This window comes from Neofelis nebulosa, chromosome 14 (assembly GCF_028018385.1).
Source record: "Neofelis nebulosa isolate mNeoNeb1 chromosome 14, mNeoNeb1.pri, whole genome shotgun sequence".
NCBI classification, from domain to species: Eukaryota; Metazoa; Chordata; class Mammalia; order Carnivora; family Felidae; genus Neofelis; species Neofelis nebulosa.
Window position 1 is genome coordinate 73,086,169 of NC_080795.1, and position 21,827 is coordinate 73,107,995.

Here is a 21,827-nt window from a genome sequence, read left to right on the forward strand (position 1 = left end):
GTTTACTATCCTGAGCTGCTATTGTCCAGTATATAGCTATTACTGCTTCAGATAGTTTGCTCAGTTTTTCTGCCATTGGAGGTGATGAGTCCATCTGATGCCTGTTATTCCATTATAGCTATAAGCAGAAGTTTACCCCGAATCAAGGACGTTGCAATTTTTTTTTTTTTAAAAATCAAACTGCTAGTTAAGGCTAAAGTGTTCACCAATCTTAAAGAAAGCAGGGGACTGATTACTATTTAACTTAACTGAAGGGAATTTGATTCCTTTGATGATTCAGAAAACGCTGCAGTATTTTTCCTCAATGTTGCCTGATGAACGTTAATTATCATTGTATTGTAGCTATGAGGAAAACTGGCTAGGAATATTGTGTTTATGATAGTGTTGGGTAAGAAATGGAACTTCATATAGTCTAGCTGGTGCCCATCATTGATAAGAAATTAGTGCATTTGTGTTCTTATTATTATACCCTTAATCCAATTATACACTTGGCACTCAAAAGAATAAAACCACAGGGACGTTAGGATCTGCTGGCTCGATCTTAGGATTGATCTTAGGCAATCTTAGGATCTGCTGGCTCAATTTCTACAGGAATATCATCTATAGAAAAAGAGAAAATCCAGGAGGAAATGAATTTTTGTGCATTCCTGAACAAAATGAATTTTGTTCATTCCAATTTTTGTTTGTACCAGCTCCACACTACACATCCTTCTATGTATAATTTCTTTGCGGAAGACTAGGACCAGTTCAAAACACAGAAACGTGCTCAGGCAGAACTACATAGTAATAGGTGAAAGGTATACATTTTAATCCATAATAATTACGTAGATCTTTGCAACATATGGAAATAGAATGAAATAATGAATTATTATTTGGTTATCATAACAAACACAAAAGGTATCCATTATTATTGACATTGGTGACACTCATTCTTAATTATATTTCTATGGGAAGAAAATTCCATGATTGTCACACTCAACCAACTTTGTTTTTAAATTGGCAATCTGATTCTAAAATCCACATGGAAATGCAAAGGACGTAGGGAAGCCAAAATATCTCTGAAAAGAAAAACCAAGTTGGAGGACACGCTCTACCTGGTTTCAGGGGGAACTACAATCATCAAGAGAATGTGGTTCTAACATCAAGACAGATGAATACATCCATAGAAGGAAGTAGAATGTCTAGAAAGAACCCCCCCACCCCACGCAACTGATTTCCAACAAAGATGCAAACACAATTCAATGGAGAAAGGATAGTCTTCCTCATGAATGGTACCAAACAAGTAGATACCCACATGCAAGAATATGCACTTTGACCTATATTTTGTACCATTTATGAAAGATAACTCAGTATACATCACAGACCCCAATGTGAAACCGAACACTATGAACTTGCTAGAGGAAAACACAAGAGAAAATCTGTTATTTTGGAAAACTGTGGCAGATAAGTTTTTAAAATTGGTCTTTATAAAATTAAAAACTTCTATTTTTACCACTCATTAGCCAGAGCTCGGTCACATGGCTACACAAAATTGCAGGAGATGTTAGGAAATAGAGTTTCAATTCTGGGATGTAATGTGCCGGATAAAAATGCTATCACGATCTAAGAAGAAATGAATGGATAGAGGCAAAACTGTCAGACTTGGTCAGAAATACTAAATACGAATCAAGAGTAAGGAAGATAAAGATATGACGTTTTTTCTGTTTGAATTCTCAAACGCTCTGGTTGAAATATTAACATTCTTTCTGTTATTTAAAAATTCATTGTATATCTATGGGGCGCCTGGGTGGCTCAGTCGGTTGAGCGTCCGACTTCAGCTCAGGTCACGATCTCACGATCTCGCGATCTCACAAGTCCGTGACTTCGAGCCCCGCGTCGGGCTCTGGGCTGATGGCTCAGAGCCTAGAGCCTGCTTCCGATTCTGTGTCTCCCTCTCTCTCTGCTCCTCCCCCGTTCATGCTCTGTCTCTCTCTCTCTCTCAAAAATAAATAAACGTTAAAAAAAAAAAAAAGAAAAATTCATTGTATATCTAGCTTAAAGTTTAAAAAACAAAACAAAAAAAAAACCCCTTATGTTAATAACCACCATGACAGCATTTGCTTCTTTTGTCATGCAGCTTGAATACTGATCATCTTTACTTTTGAACTTGGAGTGCCATTCCTGCCTAAATAGCTTTGCGCAGAACCTGGCGCAGAGTTTTTGCTCAATAGATATTTTTTTTTTCTAATAAAAGCATGAGCAAATCTGACTGCTAAGAGTAAAGCATTGGTTCAGAGGGAATGTTTTAGGCATCTAGTCCGTGGCAGGCATTGCCTGATACATATTACCTATGGAAGCTCATTTCACCACACACAGCAACTCTTTAAGGTACGTGCTATGGTCCCATTTTATAGATGAGAAAGTGGAGTTTGAGAGGGCTTTGCTTACGTGTCCAAGTTTGCCATGCTAATAAAAAGTGGTGGCCAGACACTACTGAAAGTACTAAGTAGGTGAACTTGGACAAGTCCTTTTTTTTTTTTTTTTTTTTTTTCCAACGTTTTTTATTTATTTTTGGGACAGAGAGAGACAGAGCATGAACGGGGGAGGGGCAGAGAGAGAGGGAGACACAGAATCGGAAGCAGGCTCCAGGCTCCGAGCCGTTGGCCCAGAGCCCGACGCGGGGCTCGAACTCACGGACCGCGAGATCGTGACCTGAGCTGAAGTCGGACGCTTCACCGACTGCGCCACCCAGGCGCCCCTGACAAGTCCTTTTTTTTAATCTCACCTTTATTTTCCTTGTCTGTACCACGAAAGGTAAGGATGTGCCGTGTAGTAAGTCTATCACCGTGTGCCGGTCAAAAAAGTCTAAGGCTTTTAGCTTTTTCCATTCCATGTGACTTAGCCTAGAGCTGTCATGACAATTCTACATAAGGATCCTGATTTTATCCATCTGAGAAACCCCAATCCTCTGGTCTCCATCACCCACGGGTTTTACTGCATCATGTTTCTATGGCTACGTGTTGCTTACCTTCTCTTTTGCAAAATTTGGGACCTTGTGCAAACAGTGCCCCTACCATCTGAGAAACCAAAGCCTTGGACAGAGACATGTTTCAAACATATACAGAGTAAAAATAAATTTCCCCATTTTAAGAACTGACTGCAAGAAACACCTTGGAAACAATGCAATGGCAACAACCGGTCTGATTATATGTAAAGAAACACATACGCAGGCTCTTACCCTGTTGTTGGATATGCCAACAGGACCCTCTACCTCACGCCAGAAAAAAGGAAACAATAAATAAGGCAATGTATTGTGAAGCTGATGGCCTTGATAAAAAGCAGCATTGTGACAGTTATAAAAGGTTCTTTTATTTTTTTATTACCTTGGAAGGAGAGGAGGAAATATCCCTGGTTCCTCTTCTTTTTTGAAAGGCATTTGTACAATGCACTTGTGAGGTGTGGAGAACAGGGTTGGAGCAAGCCAGGACTCTACCTTTGACTCGGCCTGTTGTGGTTCTTGGAACTGTTACAATCAGATCTTTTTTTAAGGAGCCTCTGTGTTGGAGCATACATATAATGTCTTTCAGTTGGACAGGAATCAGAGTATCAGAAGAATAAGCACAAGACGTTTGGGAAGGCCAAGTGAGCCAGGATTTTCCTCTAAGAATATAGGAGGGAAAAAACCTGAAATGAAAGGAGAGAATTGCACAGAGAGAGGCTCTGGAGATCTCAAAGGATCCTCCTGACTTTAGCAGAGAACCAGTAAGTTCATCCTTGCAAAAACAAAACAAAACAAAACAAAACAAAAACCACAAAACAAAACAAAAAACAAAACAAAACAAAACAAAACAAAACAAAACACCAGGAAGCCTGAGAATCACTGGAAAAGAACAAGCTGAAAGCTCAAACCCAAAACTCACACAGAAATAATAGCTTATGTCCCTATCAGCCAGACTAAAAAAACATAACATATGGGATATCAGTGGACTGCTCAGAAGGATATCGATTCAGTGAGACCTCAGAAGTCAAACAAAATTACCCAGAGATTAAAGGATTAATGCAACTAACAACCTTACATCAAGATTGAAATAGTCAAATTGTTTCTAAGTCGTTTAATAAGAAAATACCCCATCTCAGTCAAGGTAAAATTAATGATGTCTGTCATCCAGTCAAATATTTCCAGGCATTTAAAGCAGGAAACATAACCTATAATGAGAGTTATAAAGTCCAGCAGTGGAAACAAGCACAGAAGTAACACAGATGATATAACTCACTGACAAGGACATTGAGACATTTTCATAAAAATTTGACATGTTTAAAAAAATAGAGGAAAGCCTGAGGCAAGAGAAGTAATAGCAAAAATAAATTATTGGAACTACATCAGTGTACAAGGTTTCTATACAATGAAGGAAATAATCAACAAGACAACCTACTGAATGGGAGAAGATATTTGGAAATTACATATCCAATGAAGCATTCGTATCCAAAATATATAAAGAACTGATACGACTCAACACCCACAAGACAAATAACCTAACTAAAAAATGGACAGAAGTTGGGGCGCCTGGGTGGCTTGGTCGGTTAAGCGTCTGACTTTGGCTCAGGTCATGATCTCACGGTCCGTGGGTTTGAGCCCCGCGTCGGGCTCTGTGCTGACGGCTCGGAGCCTGGAGCCTGTTTCCGATTCTGTGTCTCCCTCTCTCTCTGCCCCTCCCCTCTTCATGCTCTGTCTCTCTCTGTCTCAAAAATAAATAAACGTTAAAAAAAAAAATGGACAGAAGTCACGAACTGACATTTCTCCAAAGAAGACATCCAGATGGCCAACAGACACATGAAAAGATGCTTAACGCCACTCATCGTCAGGGAAACGGACTCAAAACTACAGTGAGATATCACCTCACACCTGTCAGAATGGCTAAAATGAAAAACGTAAGAAACAACAAGTGTTGGTGAAGATGTGTAGAAAAAGAAACCCTTTTGCACTATTGATGGGAATGCAAACTGCTGGAGTTATTGTGGAAAACAGTCTGGAAGTTCCTCAAAAAGTTAAAAATAGACCTACCCTACAATCCAGGAATTGTACTACTAAATTATTCAGCCATAAAAAAACCAATGCTATCTTGCCATTTACAACAACATGGATGGAGCTGGCGAGTGTTATGCTAAGTGAAATAAGTCAGAGAAAGAGAAATAACATATGACCTCACTCATATGTGATATTTAAGAAACAGATGAGAAAAGGGAAAAAAAAAAGATAAGGAGAGAGACAAACCAAGAAAGAGACTCTTAACTCTAGAGAACAACTGATGGTTACCAGAGAAGAGGTGGGTGGAGGGTGGGGGAAATAGGGGATGGGGATTAGAGAGTAAAAAAAAAAAAAAAAGAGGTTAGAGAGGAAGGGAGCCAAAACATAAGAGACTTAAAAACCTAGAACAAACTGAGGGTTGATGGGGTGGGGGTTGGGGGGGTGATGGGTATTGAGGAGAGCACCAGTTGGGATGAGCACTGGGTGTTGTATGGAAACCAATTTGACAATAAATCTCGTATTTAAAAAAAATAATAAAATTAAAAAAATAAACATAAAAAATATGTACATACCTGTACTCTGAAACATGGCTCACTTAACTGCATTGGCAATTTTATTATGTGCAGTTAAGTTGTGAGTGTATTTTTTTGTGCGGTGAAGTGGAAATCCCCTTGGAAATTCTGCAGACTGGACTTGAGTTTGGAAAGGATAGATGAAGATCAGAAGCTTCTGTGTGTAAATAAATGTACGTGTGTGTATAAAAAAGAGATATACATACACACATATAAACACATATGCAATATGTATGCGTATATAAATGAATAAAATTGGATTGAGTCAGAAAAGTATAAATATGTCAAACGTAAAATGTATTAGAGAAGGAGTTTGTTTTTATGACTCAGAGGGGAGGTGTAATACAGAGGTATTTTTAAGACCAAAAAAAAAAAAAAAAAAAAAGAATACAAAGATATAAGACACATGTAAAGCAGACATCTAGGCATGAAAAATACACTGGATGGGATTAACAACATATGTGACATTGAGAAATAAAAGACTTCTGAACTTCAATACGTAGCAATAAAAACTATCTACAGTGAAAAACGCAGGGGAAAAGGGCCTAACAATATTAAAGGTGCAAAAGTAAACCATGGGATAAATTCAGGCAGTCTATGCACATGCAATTGATGTACAGAAGAAGAGAGAGGTAGGGCAGAAAAAAGTATTTATACTAAAATTGAAAAGATACATTTCAACAAAAAATTATAGATTGATATCCCTTACGAACATAAATGTACATGCTTTTAGCAATTTTTTTTTTTTAGCAAATCCAATTTAAGAATATTTGAAATGGGTAATGTGCCATGGCTGAGTAGGAGTTGATCTTAGGAATGCAAGGCTGGTTTAACATCTGCAAATCTATGTAATTCACCATACTAAGAGACAAAAAAAAAAAAAAAAAAAAAGATCATAGGTCATCTCAACAGATGCATAAAAGCCTTTAACAAAATACATAGCATATGCGAAAACAAATGATCGAATCTTACTTCTCCCCATACACAAAAGAATAACCCCACATAGGTCATATACCTCAATGAGAGGGCTAAGATTATAAAAAATCTGGAAGACAATAGGGTAATATTTTAGTAACTTGAGAGTAGGAAAACTACCTTATAAAGGACACAAAATAATGAGCTAATAACAATCTGTACATTGAACATCTCATCAAAATTGAAAATCATTCTTTAAAGGCACTGCTAGGACAGCCAGAATGTACTGGATTTGGAAGAAAGGATGGGTTACAAAGGGGAAGGGGGGGGGGCTTTGAGTGTGGTGAATATAATCATTTCCTTAACTATGGTCTTCTGGGTGTATAGATGTGACCAAACTCATTCAATTACGCATTCAAAAATACATTCACTTTAGAGTACATCAGGTATGATCCAATCAAGTGCCAGTGAAATGGAAGAAAAATCAGTAGAACTTGCTCAATCTCAAAAGAAAGGGACAAATTATTGAGGGGCGGGGGAATGAATGAATCAGCAAGGAACTGAGGGGAATACCAAATCGTTTGCCCTACAAAAAACAGGAGTTGCAGAAGAAGAGAGTAGAACTGTATGAAGGCATTATGATGGACAATTTTCCATACCTGGAGAAAAATGTTCGCTTAGAAATGCAAAAGCTCTGTGAACCCCAGGCAAGAAACCTTACAAAGATAACTATACCTACATACTTCACAGTCAAACTGTTGAACTCCCAAGGTCAAGTACAGGAATATAAAGCAATGAGGAAAAAACGAAATGAGCACACTACATACGGGAATAGTCACAGGATAATCTCCTGCCTTCTCCTCAGGGGGAAAAAAAAATCGAAGCCTGTAGAAGATGAGCCCCCATCTTTAAAATGATGGAAAAAAAGAGTTAGAAACCCAGAATTCTATATCCAGTAAAAATATCTTTTGAAAAAACTGAAAGTGAAATAAATACATTCTTGTAAAATTAAAGTTGAAAGAACCCATTGGCATTTGACCTGCCCTATAAGTGATGGGAAAGTGTTGTTCACACAGAGGTCAATTGATGTTGGGTGCAGAGTCAGAACACGGGAAAGAACATTAAGGTCACCAGAAATAACACACGACTGGGGAAATACAAAGCACTATTTTTCACTCTTATGTTTTCCCTGAGGGATAACTAACCTTGAAAGCAAAAATAGTTGCCTTACCAGGTGAGGTTTATAACATATATAAAAGATAGAACAACAATAACACGAGGGTGGGAGAAGCAGGAAAAATAATTAGAGTGTTTTAGGTTATTGCATTTATAGAACAAGAACCATGGATGGCGTGTGTGAAGTAGGATTTGTGAAGGGTCTGCTATGTAGTATGTGGTGGTACAATATCGACTCAATAGATTTTTTGAGATATAATTGACATATTACATTAGTTTCCAGTGTGCAACATGAGTCAATGTCTGTGTATATTGCAAAATGATCCCCACAATAAGTTTCCTTAACATCCATCACCACATTTCTCAAGGGTTGTTTAGAAAAATAAGAATATGTTACAGAGACCATATACGTCTCTCAAAACCTGAAAGGTTTACTAACTGAGCTTTGCAGAAAAGCTTGCCAGCCCTTGATCTAGCCGTGTCAACTCTAGAAATGTGTTCCACTGGAAATGTGTTTCTAGCCGTGTTCCACTCTAGAAATGTGACTTGCTATAGTCCATCCCGCCACTAGTGAAAAATAAAAATGCTGGACAAAATTCAAGAGTGGTTACTTCATGATTCTTAAAAGAAAACAGAAGTGGGCAAATTATGGTAGAAAGTCAAAACGTACAGAAGTGACCCACTTTGGGAAACGCTTTCCAGTGTATTTTGTTTATGTCTGGTTTTGCCTCAAGAGGAACGGCCTCTTGTGAGATTTATGGAAGTGGCAGGTAAGACTTTCGGAAGACTTATCTGATGGTGTCCAGAGTTTCTCTCTGCCTGGGGGAGCCAGGGAGAGGAGAGGTGAGGTGGGTTACAAGAAGAAAACAAGAAAGGTAAGTCACTATTTTTATCTAGGGTGAGTGGTTTTTTTTTTTTTATAGTAGTTTTTTCTTGCATAAATACTTCTCAATTTGACGGATGCCTTTGATCAATTTCCAGAGTCCTGATATAGTTGTTTTGGTCAGTGTGATCTGGTTTTAATGTTGATTTTTGCAGATAGGATTTGCTAAGCACTTTACTCAGTGATTCCAGAAGTAATATCAACATTTAACAGTAAAAACAAAACAAAACAAAACGAAATGACTTTGGGGGAGGAATTAAAATAAAGATATCCTGACTTGCCACCAAAAAAGAAGAGAAGGGACTAAAGATAGCATTAGCATGGAACTGTGATGAATTGTTCTGGAAAGAGAAACAGCGTGAGATAATTTTTAAACAGGAACACAGGGAAAATGAGCGCCTGAGAAAAATGTCATTACCCAACCTGAAGAAAGGAAAAGGCCCAGCAAACCAAACGCTTAATGACTGACTTTCGGGTCTGAGAAATGAAAGTAATTAACATACAGGAAACGCATCGTTGGATGCCGGCACATTGATCTTTGTGATCCCCCTGAGTTCTCTCAGATCTGTTGATTGCTTTTGTGCATCACCAATTCCTGATTAAAAAGGGACCCATGGTTCAAATGAAAATTGCCCAGCTAAAAAGTATGCATATTACTTTTGTCCGTTTTTCTCATGCTCGTTCCTCTTTAGCAATTTTGTCACAAATGGTGGAAATGTAAAGACGGAAGCGGGGATACAGCAGAAGAAAGCAGGGCGGAACTCCCCGCCTTGGCAGATTTGGGATCCTAGTGCCGTGAGGTGGAACATAGCTGTGATCAGTAGGTAAATGGCAAAATGTGAGAGGGTATCAGCTCTATGGCCACACATTAAACAGGATACGGAAGAGGGACAATGGAGAAGAATGTTACAAATTTAAATGGGGTGACTGTGGCAGTCCCCACCGAGGGATAATGTCTGAGCGAAGGCTTGAAGAAGCGTGCCCGGGAAGGAAAGATCTGCACGCAAAAGGAAAGATCGGTGCACAGAAGGGAGATTCTTTGCCATGTTCAGCACTGGTACAGTGAGCGAGGCGGGGGTAGAGTGAGAAAGGGGAAGAAGGAGGGAATGACAGAAGGGCTAGATCACGTGGGGCTTTGCACGCTGTTGCAAGGCCTTTGGTTTTCGCAAGGTGTGCGATGGGGGGCCCCTGGGCAGAGAAGTCACCGGGTCTGTTGTGATTCAGAACGCAGAGGAAGACCGCTATGTGCCTCTGGTATTCCTATTTTCTTCTGGTTAGCACAACACGTGACATTTCGGCACAAGTATTTATATTCTCCTATCTCTCCCCACTAGCGCCAACGGTCAGTCCACAGGAGGCACTCTTGAATGAATCCGTTCTATTGGATACGACAGGCGCAATCTAACCAGCTGATTTGCGTTAAGGAGATATTTACATTTATGCTAGGACTAATTTCAGAAACATACGGCAGTTCACAACCAAAAATCTGTGTTTCAAAGGATTCAGAGTCATGATAAACCTTGAGAAACTTTATTGAGAGGCCAGGGAGGTACTAGGGGAGAAACGGATACTGCAAAATCCCAGGCTAAGCACTTCTTTTCTTCTCTAAGCTTGTTATTACTTGATAGTATATATGCATTTGTTTGTCATTTTTTATCCCCCATCAGGATGAACTCGGCACGAAAGCAGAGACTTTAGTCTTTGACATTTCCAGGTCCACATTTCCTAAACTCATATTTAGATGTTCGATAAATATTTGTTCAACGAGTGAATGGCCACTTTAAGTGAACACTAAGCTTGACTATGAACATCATTTTCAGGATGCAGACTTTTTTTCTTTCTGATAAAAGGAACTCTAATGAATTTTTCAAAAAAAAAAAAAAAGAAAAGAAAGAAAGAAAAGACTTCTTCCACTTGTCATTAATCCAGTCGAGAAATTTACCCCACTTAATCTCAACAAAGTCAGACCTTGGGACCATTGGTGAAATTAACAGCCACTGTCTTCAGGAACTGATGCTCAAAATTTCAAACGTGGCCTTCAGGCAATTATTACTTACATTGATTCAACATTAAAAGCCACTAGAATGGCCATTGTTAGTATAAATTGTATTAATTTTTAATTCTATAGAATATTAACTTTTAATACATATTAACTTTGAATTCTACAGAAAAAAATAAGGAAACAAATTGAATCTAGAGCTATGTAATAATGGGCAAGACCTTAAACCTTTAGCTTTCATTATCTGGAAGGATAAATATTGACCTAATTAGTTCACTGGTGTCCTTTCCTCATTTGACAATCTTCGATTATCATTTTTAGATTACATATTTTTAAACTATAGGCAATGGATGATTGTTTTCTGGTGGACGGTTAGTCTTCTGGCCCCATATACCCAGTTTATTTGCACTTTTGCTACTGACCTTTGAGGTTTTAATCCAAAGGAATTGGTGATATAAGAATTCTGGGCAATGTTGCAGCCCAGTGGAAGTCCTGTGGGAGCCACCTTATCATGCTTTATATACGTGTATACATATGTCCTGATAAACATGCATAAATGTGTGTATATCTATATACAATCCATTCTGTTGGCCGGGATATATATCTCCATTCATGATAAGGGAGTTCTCTCAATTCGACCACTGGAGTAGAATTTTATTATTTTTTCCCATCAGAGTATTGTTATTTTGAGAACAGTATTCTAACTTTACTATAAGAGAACAAGCACTCCTTTTTTCGGTCCACAAGCATAAGGTACACAAAGCTGACTCTTCCTCCCCAACCCCCCCGCCCCCCGCCCCCCACCGTGTCCTCCCGCCCACATTCCAAGTGCGTGGCCTTGACTGAGCTATGCTGTAAATACATTCAACTCCTCCAACCACAGACTTAGTTTCCAGGCGTAGAGAAATGATCTAGGTTAGACCGTTCACTGTCATCGGGACCCAGTTCTCTGCCTTTTGTGGGCGTGCTCAGGGAAGTGGATGGTTGCTTGTGCTGGATGGACGCCGCAATGATGATAAACCTCAACTCACTGGAGTCACCAGGTGGGACCCAGGAATGAGTTCCACCTGGAGGACCCAGAGCAAAGAAGCAGAGCCTCGTGATATCATCCTGACCCAGGATCCCGACTCAGCTGAAGCTACATCTATTCCTAGACATCTTAGCTTCCATAAGCATCTACTCCCCTTCTTACTTCTCGCGGTCCGTGAGTTCGAGCCCTGCGTCGGGCTCTGGGCTGACGGCTCGGAGCCTGGAGCCCGTTTCCGATTCTGTGTCTCCCTCTCTCTCTGCCCCTCCCCCGTTCATGCTCTGTCTCTCTCTGTCTCAAAAATAAATAAACGTTAAAAAAAATTAAAAAAAAAATAAAGGTGATGTCTATCATTTCCGGCCAACAGGCATTCTTTTGAATATGTAATTTTGCTGATGGTTTGTTTGGTGTTCTTGTATGTCTGCAATATACATCTTAAGAACCTATCATGTGTTTGCCTTCATTATATGTCATCAACTCCCAGGGCTAGGAATGTGGAAATATGAGACATGGTCACCTTCAACAGCCTCCTCCCTCCTGTGGACAATATGGGGACAAGGAGAAGAAATTACCATTACGTCAGGTAGACGGTGTTGAGTATCCCATGATACATGCAGATAACTTTTGGAGAAATAAATAGGAAGAAACAATTGTTTCTGGCTTAGTCAGGGGATGGCTTTAAAAGTAAAAAAAAAAAAAAAATCATTAGGGGAGAACACTTACCTTCTTGGGAAAAGGTTTGTATGTCATGTACTCATAATTCCTTGTCTCAGTTGGAATGCCTGGGTGGCTCCGTTGGTTAAGCATCTGACTCTTGATTTTGGCTCAGGTTCTGATCTCAGCATTTGTGAGTTCAAGCCCCGTCTGGGCTTGACAACATGGGCTGTCTGTTGACAGCATGGAGTCTGCTTGGGATTCTCTCTGTCCTTCTCTCCCTCTCTCCCTCTCTCCCTCTCTCCCTCTCTCCCTCTCTCCCTGCCCCTCCCCTCCTCTGCTTGCTCACTCTCTCCTTCTCTCTGTCAAAATAAATAAACACTAAAAAATTAAAAAAAAATTCTTGTCTCAGTTATTTACATCTCATTTAATTATAAAGAGGGTCTGAGATCCCAATTTTATAGATGAGGCAACAGAAGCCATGAGTGTTTGAATGATATTACACGGGTAATCCATGTCGGAATCAGGATTCACACCTACGTCTAAGCCAAGAAGAGATGCTCTTTATAATTTTTTCTTGAACGTTAAGGAGGAGGTGGGAATTCAGAGGGGAAAAGGCAGTCTAGAGAAAATGATCTTGAAGTTTCCTTACACTCGAGGGGTCCTTCATCAGCACCCGTGCAATCTGGGCAGCCTCTGCACCACCAATACCCAGCTCTGGGGTTAAGGTAGGTGAATTACAGGAGGTGACAGTGGGCTCTGAATGACTGTCTTACTCACTGAAGTCCTGAGACTCTTCACAGTATAAGCACGTTGGTAATTTGCAGAGTACTTCCAGCCCCAGCAAAGTGTGCGAGCAATGCAGATGCTTTCTTGAGTGGAAAGATGCACAGCCCTTCCATTTTATCTTGAGATTACCTTCCGGATTGCCATTTCAACTCATGCAGGACCTAAAATACAGACAGTTTATACCTGAAGACCTCTGATCTGATTTTGATATCTGAAGCTTACTTTTCCCATTGCAAATGTACAAAAAAGAATCATACGGGTTTTAGAAAGGCAGTGGTCATATAAAAGCCAACTTTAGAGTTGCACCTCCCTCGGTTGTCATCTATTTCCTCGATACGATCAATGTATAAAGGGCCTTCTATGTCCTTTACACCTTACTGAGGGCTATGGTTTTAGGAACAAGAATCATAAGACTGTACAGTTAGGGTTAACACACATGAAGAAAAGTGAGCTAGCATTAAAATCCATCATCTGTCAAGCACTGAGCTGAGTTTGCAAACATTCCATCAGTAGACTCTCTGAACAATCCTCTGAGATAATGCTTTTAGCCCATCTTACAGGCAAGACTCAGAGGGATAAGCAATCCATGTAAAATTACAATTTATAAAGAAACGCTAGCATAGTCTGAGGGCTTAACATGTGCCGGGTGCTCTGCTAAGCACTTCTAGGGCTTGACATAACCCTCCTTACGCTCACAGAATCCCCTCCTTGCAGATGGGAAGGTAGGCTCTGAAGTTAAGGGCTGCCCCAACCGCACAGGGAAAAACGTGGTTTATCCCCAAGTTTCCACTTTCTATCAAATATTTTGCAAGTCCCCCTTACACAATCATGAGATGAATAGAACATGAATAATCATGAATTCATAGATAATGTAATCTAGCTACTCAAATGATTTTAAGAAAAGCCAGTAGAGGTGCACCTGGGTGGCTTAGTCGATTAAGCATCTGAGGTTAGCTGAAGTCATGATCTCCCAGTTTGTGAGTTCGAACCTCTCTGCTGTCAGCATGGAACCCGCTTTGGATCCTTGGATCCCCCTCTCTCTCTGCCCCTCCCCTGCTTGCTCTCTCTCTCTCAAAAATAAAAATTAAAAAAAAAAAGTCAACAGAAACATCTGAATGTAATATATAAAAGAAATAAAATTAATTTAAGATAAAATAAAATCTATAATTCAATAAATAATATCATATGATTTCACTAATATGTGGAATTTGAGAAACTCACCAGATGAACATTGGGGAAGGGAAGGAAAATTAAGATAAAAAGAGAGAGGGAGGCAAACCATAAGAGACTCTTAAATACAGAGAACAAACTGAGGATTGCTGGAGAGGGTGGTGGGTGATGGGGTGGGTTGAATAGGTGACGGGCATTAGGGAGGGTGCCTGTTGGGATGAGCACTGGGTTTCCTATGTAGGAGATGAATCACTGGGTTCTACTCCTGAAGCCAAGAGTACACTGTGTGTTACTAACTTGAACTAAAAACAAACAAACAAACAAACAAACCCATTACTGCATTATAAATGTTTTATTATGTACATAACTATTCATTATTATTTATTATATATATTTTATTACATAGACTTACTGACACATGAATGCTTTGGAAGACAGCACTTGTCAAATGTTGCAAGTATTATAGACTCACCAAGAATGTGACATCGGCAACTATCGGCGATCTCAGCGTGTGCTATCGGCAACTCAAACCTCACAAAATTATTACTCTTGGCGATTTTCTTAAAGGGCCCTTGGTAACAAGAGCTTAAAAATAACAAATTATGATCTTTTCTCACTCTACACGGTAGTTGCATTCTCAGGCAATTATCTTATTTGAAAACCACGAAAAGCACACTCTGACTGTGTGTAATCATTGTAAGCAATTTCTTCATGCCTGCACAGCAGTCATTACATACATACATTTATCCCATAAATCATACGGGATATAAAACACTAAAACGGTTCTTTGAGTCAGGGACCGTCCCCGATGACACAGAACATCCAGCATCCTCAGCTCCCAGGACTGATCACCATGCCCAATTCCTGGGACAAACGAAAATGCGTCCTATACATTTTCAGGATGCACTTTGAGGAGTTGTATTGATGCCCTCGAGAACCATGGCCATCCAGTTGTCAAGCATGGCATAGGACTGTCCTATGAATGCAGACCCATAGCAGCTGAGAGCTAGAAGAACAGGCAGAATGCTTCTCAATCGAGCCCGTATTTCCCAAGCATCAGGCATCCCTGGGTCCCCTTCGGGGTGTTGGCTATATACATGTAATACTATTATTCAGTGTTTTTATTTTTACTAGGCTCCCTTTTTACTATAAACACCAATTGCCGTCTTAAATGGAAAATAAGAATCGCTTGCCATACATAAAATGGCAACTTAAAAATAACGTGACGAATGAAAAAAAAAAAAACCACGAAATGACAAATGGGAGACAATGTTAGGAAATTCCAGCTAGATTCTGTTTCTGGCCAAAGAGTCTCAGCTGGACAGTCTTCTCTCTTGGCTAACTACCACAGTCAGCCTAAATCTGTCTCCTCACAATTTCTGCACTCCTGTCCTTGATCTGATTTCCAGAAGAACAGAGGAAGAAATCTATTCCCTCTACTTTACGGTGACTCAGCTGCCATTAGTCTCCTCTCTCCTTATTTAAGGACTTATTCTTTTTATAAAGAGGAGAGTATTGTTACTCCTGAGAGTATTGTTACCTGTTACTCAGTACTAATGTCAACATCTAATAAATACTTTTTCCTAATCTTTTATACAATACTCCAAGGTGCACCTCAACGCTCCCATTTTACAGATGAGGAAATTGAGCTCTGGTGAAGTTGCACTGAACTAATTTGCCCAAAGTCTCACCACTGGTTAGTGGCCAAGCGAGGATTCCAACTCAGAGCTCATTACAAAGCTCAGAGAACTCTCGCAATTTCCTGTGTTAATGGGCCATGGAATTAAAAGCCGTAGTAGGACAGTTTCCTGATTATGCAGAGATAAGGATTTAAGGTGATTTAAACTCCTCTAACTACCTAGACGTAAGTTAGCCTTGACCGAGTGGTATATTAATCTAAAGAGCTTTCTTTAGGCCTTGTCCCATTACTTAAGAGGGTAACCGAGAAGACCCGCACTAACCCAACCTGACTGCTCGGTTGTTTCCCACTTCCTGTGGAATTTCCCACAAGGGCTCCTCCAAGAGGGAGCTGGAGTCTGGAAGTGAGTCAGGATGAACGTTAGATGCTCTGGAAGTCGGTGTGATTACTACCCAAAGTCCCTACGGTGGTGGCTGGATACTCCTGCGGGCTGCATGAGTCACGTGATGGTTAAATTCTGTATCAACTGGGCCACAAGATGCCATATGTCTGACTAAACGCTACTCCTCCGTGTGTCTGTGAGTATGCTTCTGGAAGAGGTTAGCTTTGGAATTGGTGGACCCAGTAGGGCAGCGGGCCCTCCCCAGTGTGGGTGGGCACCATCCAATCCATTAAAAAACCTGACTAGAGCTCTCAGGCTATCACCACTGGCTCTCCTGGGGCTGCAGCCTGCAGAAAGCAGATCGCGAGCCATCTCCGTGTCCATAATTGTGTGCGTCAATAGCTTATAATAAATAAATCTCTGTCTCCATCTACGTATCTCTCTCTGCATTCATCTCTCTCCTCCTGTGGATTCTGTTTCTTGGAGAACTCTAATACAAGCCAGACTTTACATCATGGAATAGAGAAGGTGCGGGTGATGGAACACGCTGAATTCTCTCGTGACGGCCTCTACTGCACGCACCCATTCCCCCCGAAATGGAAACGGCCTTTCTTCCCTCACTCGTCCCAAGTAGTGCTCCCTGCCTTTGGACACTTTCATTTCAATCTTGGTACATCACCGGGCCTCCCCTCTTCCTGAGAAGATACAAGTCACAAACCGTATATCTTATCTCTGTCTGCATCTGTATTTTTCCTCCTGCTCGTTTACCACAGCAGACGGTTGGCTCTTCACCATGGAAAACTCATCAGCTCTGCGCATTGTGAATTTCATCCCCCTCTCAGGGGCCCTGCTTCAATGAGTTGACTCCACTCTCCTTCCCTGTCCTCACATCCCCCGCCTCTGCTGGCCCCTTCCCGCCCCCTTTCCGCAGCCATTTGCACAGGCCGGTCTCCTCTCCTCTCCACATCCTCTGCCCTCTCCCTGGGCTACTCCATCCAACACATGGCTTTCATCATCAACTATTTCATAATTACACCGAGGCCTTTATTTCCAAGCCAGACCCTTCTCAACTCCTGGCCCATATAAATAATCGCCTGGGGGACATCTGTAATTGGGTACCCCACAGGCATCTCCGCTATCATGCTCCTCTTGGTGTCGCTCATCCTGACACGCAAAGCAATGCCTAGAAGGCAAACTCAACTGTTCCCCTACCCCTGCTCCACCACCTGAATCAATCCATCATCACGCTGCAGTGACTCCTAGTGTCTCTCAAAGAGCCCTGTCCTGCATTCTCCACTGCCACTACCTTAGCACCTCTCCTTGGCCTGGAGCACCACGGCAGTGCTCTCATGAGCTCCCAGTGCAGCGTCTGTGCTGGAACAAGCATGACCAGTAGAGAAAAACCAGGATATTATTGTCTGGGTGTAACCTCCGGGATAAAATCCTAATTAGTAAGCAAGACAAAGGAAGTCTTTTCTTTCCTTCCCTGGGATGTCTCTATCCTCTAAAGCTTCTCTTTGTGACAACTGAATTCCCATCCCTCCTCCCAGTGCCTTCCCTCCTCTCAGAAACCTTGCAGTCTCCATCAACCCTTCTCTTCTCTTGCCTATCTAGTGTGCACTTCTCTGCCAGATAAACAGGCTTTCAAAAAGGCGTAACTCTTTCCTACCACAAGAAATCAATACGTCGTTGAAGAAGGAGCACCAATTGCCCTCTGTCCTCCGTGCCGCAGGAATACTGATCTGATGTTTGTATCTCAAGTGTGTCATCACCGGCTTGCTATTTGTCGCTTTGCTTAGTGATTTGTGCCTTGTTTACTCCTCATGACAGCCAATGAGACGGACTAGTATTCTTATTCACGTCCCGTGACTTGTCTAAGGTCACATGGCTCATCAGTAGAAAGAGAAGGATTCAAACAAATGTATTTGTGCTCCAAAAACTGCACTCATAATAAGTATATTGTGCTGCAGCCTCTAAAAGATGAGATGGGAACGAGAGGAAAAACATATAGTTATATATATTACATATTATATGTTATATACACTATGGTGCATAATGTATAATGCATATGATGTAACATTTTAGAGTCTTGGAATTATACATTTGTATATAATATAGATCTATATCAGATGATAATATGTTTATTAAGCATTTACCATGAAATAGGTACTATACTAAGCATTTAACATGTTATCTCATTTAATTTTAACACGTTAGGTGTCATTGTAGTATTATTATACATGATGAAATGAAAGCTGAGTAAACTGAATAGATTTTTCACCTTAAAAAAATTTTTTTTAATGTTTATTTATTTTTGAGACACAGAGAGCCAGAGCATGAATGGGGGAGGGTCAGAGAGAGGGAGGCACAGAATCCGAAGCGGGCTCCAGGCTCTGAGCTGTCAGCACAGAGCCCGCCGCGGGGCTCGAACTCACGGACTGCGAGATCATGACGCGAGCCAAAGTCGGATGCTCAACTGACTGAGCCACCCAGGCACCCCAATTTTTTACTTTTTTGAAAATGTTTATTTATTTTGAGAGAGAGAGAGAGAGCATGAGCTGGGGAGGCCAGAGGGGGAGAGAGAGAGAGAGAGAGAGAGAGAGAGAGAGAATCCCAAGCCTTCTCTGTGCTGTCAGTGCAAAGCCCGATGCAAGGCTCAGTCTCAGGAGGCGTGAAGTCATGACCCGAGCCGAAGTCAAGAGTCGGAGACTCAATTGACTGAGCCACCCAGGTGTCCCTGATAGATTTTTAAAAATTTGTTTCTGTCCAAGATTTTGGGGTCATGGCAGGAAATGTATTTGAACCCTGGAGTGTCTAGTAACAATGACAATGATTAATCACCATGCAATATAGAGACTATGTCACCCATTAGTCTGCTAGGAATCAAAATCCCAGAGAAGAGGTTTTATGTACAAAGTAGAGTGATCACGGTGCCCCCTAAGGTTGAGCCGAATTTTTAGGTAGAGCTGCATGGTATGGGTTTGCTTTGGTGTGAAGGTGGAGGGTCCCCCACGGTGCCCAAGGCTGGTCCCTGAAGCACTTAGGCAAGAAGGACCACGTGGATGGTGGTATCGTTTGGCAGCTAAGAAGCTGGGCTCTGGAACCAGAACCAGAGCTGAATGTCAGTGGAGTCTCAACTCTATGACTTGGGGCAAGTCCTTTTATGTCTTTACCAGTTTTGTCAGTCTTCAAATAGAGACAATAATAATCCTTATGTGCCAAGATTGTTTCGTAGATTGATTCTTCTCATGCAGGAAAAATACTCACTAATTTCTGGAACATGTGAAGTGCCCAGTAAGTGTTAGTTAGGATTGCTTCACAATGTAGCGTGGGATTAGGCTTTATAGCACTGATCTATGGATTAGACTTCTTTGTCTTGCTATCATGAACTCCTTTATGCCAAAAAAAAAAAAAAAAAAAAAAGAACATATTCTCCTCTTCCTCAAATATCACCATGTATCTCTCCATTCATTCATTTCAACATGCCAGGCATTCCTCAAGGGTCTAAAAATGAATAATGCATATGATTTATCCCCTCCGATGACTTTCAGAATGACAGAGGTAGGAAGTCACATATACAAGTAAGCATATGACACTATAAAAATTGTTACAATCAGGTGCCCCATATGGCAATTTCCTACTCATCTTGCAAAACAGGTAAGTGTGACTATCACCTCCCATCTAAAGCCTTCTTTGATTTGCCCATAAAAAAAAACCACATTTTCCCCCCATCTTCCACTGTTACCATTACCTCACGTACTCACTAGAACTATAATATTTTGAAATGTTCTATCTTACATAAAGGGACATTTGAAGACTGCGACCTAGCATTTGCTTGTTTTTTACCCTTTATTTAAGGACCTTAAGGTTTCGTATGGCGCCTAGAATACAGAAGACACTCAGATGTGGAATGATGGATGGATGGAGAGAGGGGAGGGAAGGTGGGATGGAGTGAGGGATAGAAAAAGGGAGGGAAGGAGGGGGAAGGGGAGGTGGATAGATGGATGCATAAATGACTTCAAGAGAAACAAACAGAAGGAAGACACAAATTTTGGTTGAGAGTAAGACAGGAAGGGGGACTTCATAGTACAGGGGGTGTTAGAATTCTATCTAAAGGCTGAGTAATATTTCAGCACACACACAGAGTCTATATGTCGTGGTGGGAAGCTGGTGGGGGTAAAGCATTCTAGGCAGAGGGAAGGTGTACCATAAAAACATAGAGCTTTGGAATTTAATGATGTGTTGATTGAATAGTAAGCAGATCGTAGGAGACAGAGTTGGGACCAGAAGCTGGATGAGGAGAGCAGAGAGATAGAGATAGAACAAGGCTCATACCTTGAAGGACCTTGGAAACCATGCTAATGAACGTGGACCTTCCAACCATAGCTCGCTTGGCTCGCTAAATAGGCAAGCTTGCCTCTCTTGCTAAAAGGCTTAACCACGATGCGGGACATTATTTCCTCACTCTCAGCTAAGTACCAGTACTTGATTAAAACTGAGAGCAGGCAGACGCCTCCAATGGTGTGTTCTGGGAGCCTAAATCACAGGGTTTCGGCATCTCTGAATTTAAAGGGAAATTGAATCGCTTCAAAACTCACTCAGGCTAAAACTACTTTTAGAATTTCCAAGAGGAACAATTGAAAACACACATCTGTCTCCTGACAATGCTCAGGCTTTCAGACTCTTCCTGCCTTTATTCTGCTGAATGAGACAGAATGGAATGAATAATAATATCTGACGTGCCCTTACGCTGCATTTGTAGAACACTCTCACAAAATTCACTTGATCTTCATCAAAGCCCTGTGAACTAAGCACTATGATCTCCATTCAGCAGCGAGCAAACAGGCACAGAAATAGTAAGGTAGGCAAGTTCGATTCTCTCGCCTCTCTTTTTCTCTGACCTTCCCAGCTGGGGCAGGTTCTGGGGATCGTCACAGCTGATCTTCCGGTGCCGCGTGTGTCACAAAAGAGGCAGAAGGTAAAGGGGGGATGGGACACATATTGGAAATCCGCTCTGCCTGACTCCCGTTGTGATTACCCTCGTGGTGCCCATCACCACTTGCGGAGGTAAGTGTAGTTGTGTCAACCTTGTGACAAAGGACACTGATGCTCTGAGAGGTTGATAAGCGTGTTCAAGTCGGCCCAGCTGCAAAATGGTGGGGTCATATTTGAACTCAGTCTATGGCCTCCAACATACACACACACACACACACACACACACACACACACACACTCCCTTCGACCTCTTCACACCGCCATCTTGCTAAGAGTAGGGGCTCACAGCTCAGACTGCCACGTTTGAATACTGGTTGGCCTTGTGACCTTGGGACTGGCTTTAGGACTATGAGAATCTGTGCTTCAGGTTCTCATAGTAGCATTTGTCTCTAGGAGTTGCTCTGCAAATGAACCGTGACGATACCTGCCAAGTGCTTCAACGGTTCCAAGCGCAGAAGCAGCATAAGCAGCAGTAGCCTATGGTTGTCAAACCTCTTATGGGTCTTGGAGTTAATTCCCTTCTCCAGACCCATACTAGATGCCTCGACCCCATAGAAATTAGTTCCTTTGGTGCTAGGGCATTTCTGTCAACTAGACTTGACATGATGCTCTCTGGAACGA

The 21,827-nt window shown here is 41.3% G+C and overlaps 1 protein-coding gene across 1 annotated transcript in view; it reads right to left on the reverse strand.

Annotated features, from left to right (window-relative positions):
• The window catches only part of LOC131494546 (peptidyl-prolyl cis-trans isomerase-like), a 41,731-nt gene extending 19,992 nt beyond the window's left edge, over positions 1 to 21,739 (reverse strand). Inside the window, 5 exon segments of the mRNA XM_058698965.1 lie at positions 12,884 to 12,948; positions 14,663 to 14,761; positions 14,932 to 15,054; positions 15,098 to 15,166; positions 21,631 to 21,739. Of these exon segments, the coding sequence (XP_058554948.1) occupies positions 12,884 to 12,948; positions 14,663 to 14,761; positions 14,932 to 15,054; positions 15,098 to 15,166; positions 21,631 to 21,739 (465 nt within the window).
• Positions 21,740 to 21,827: the final 88 nt, after the last annotated feature.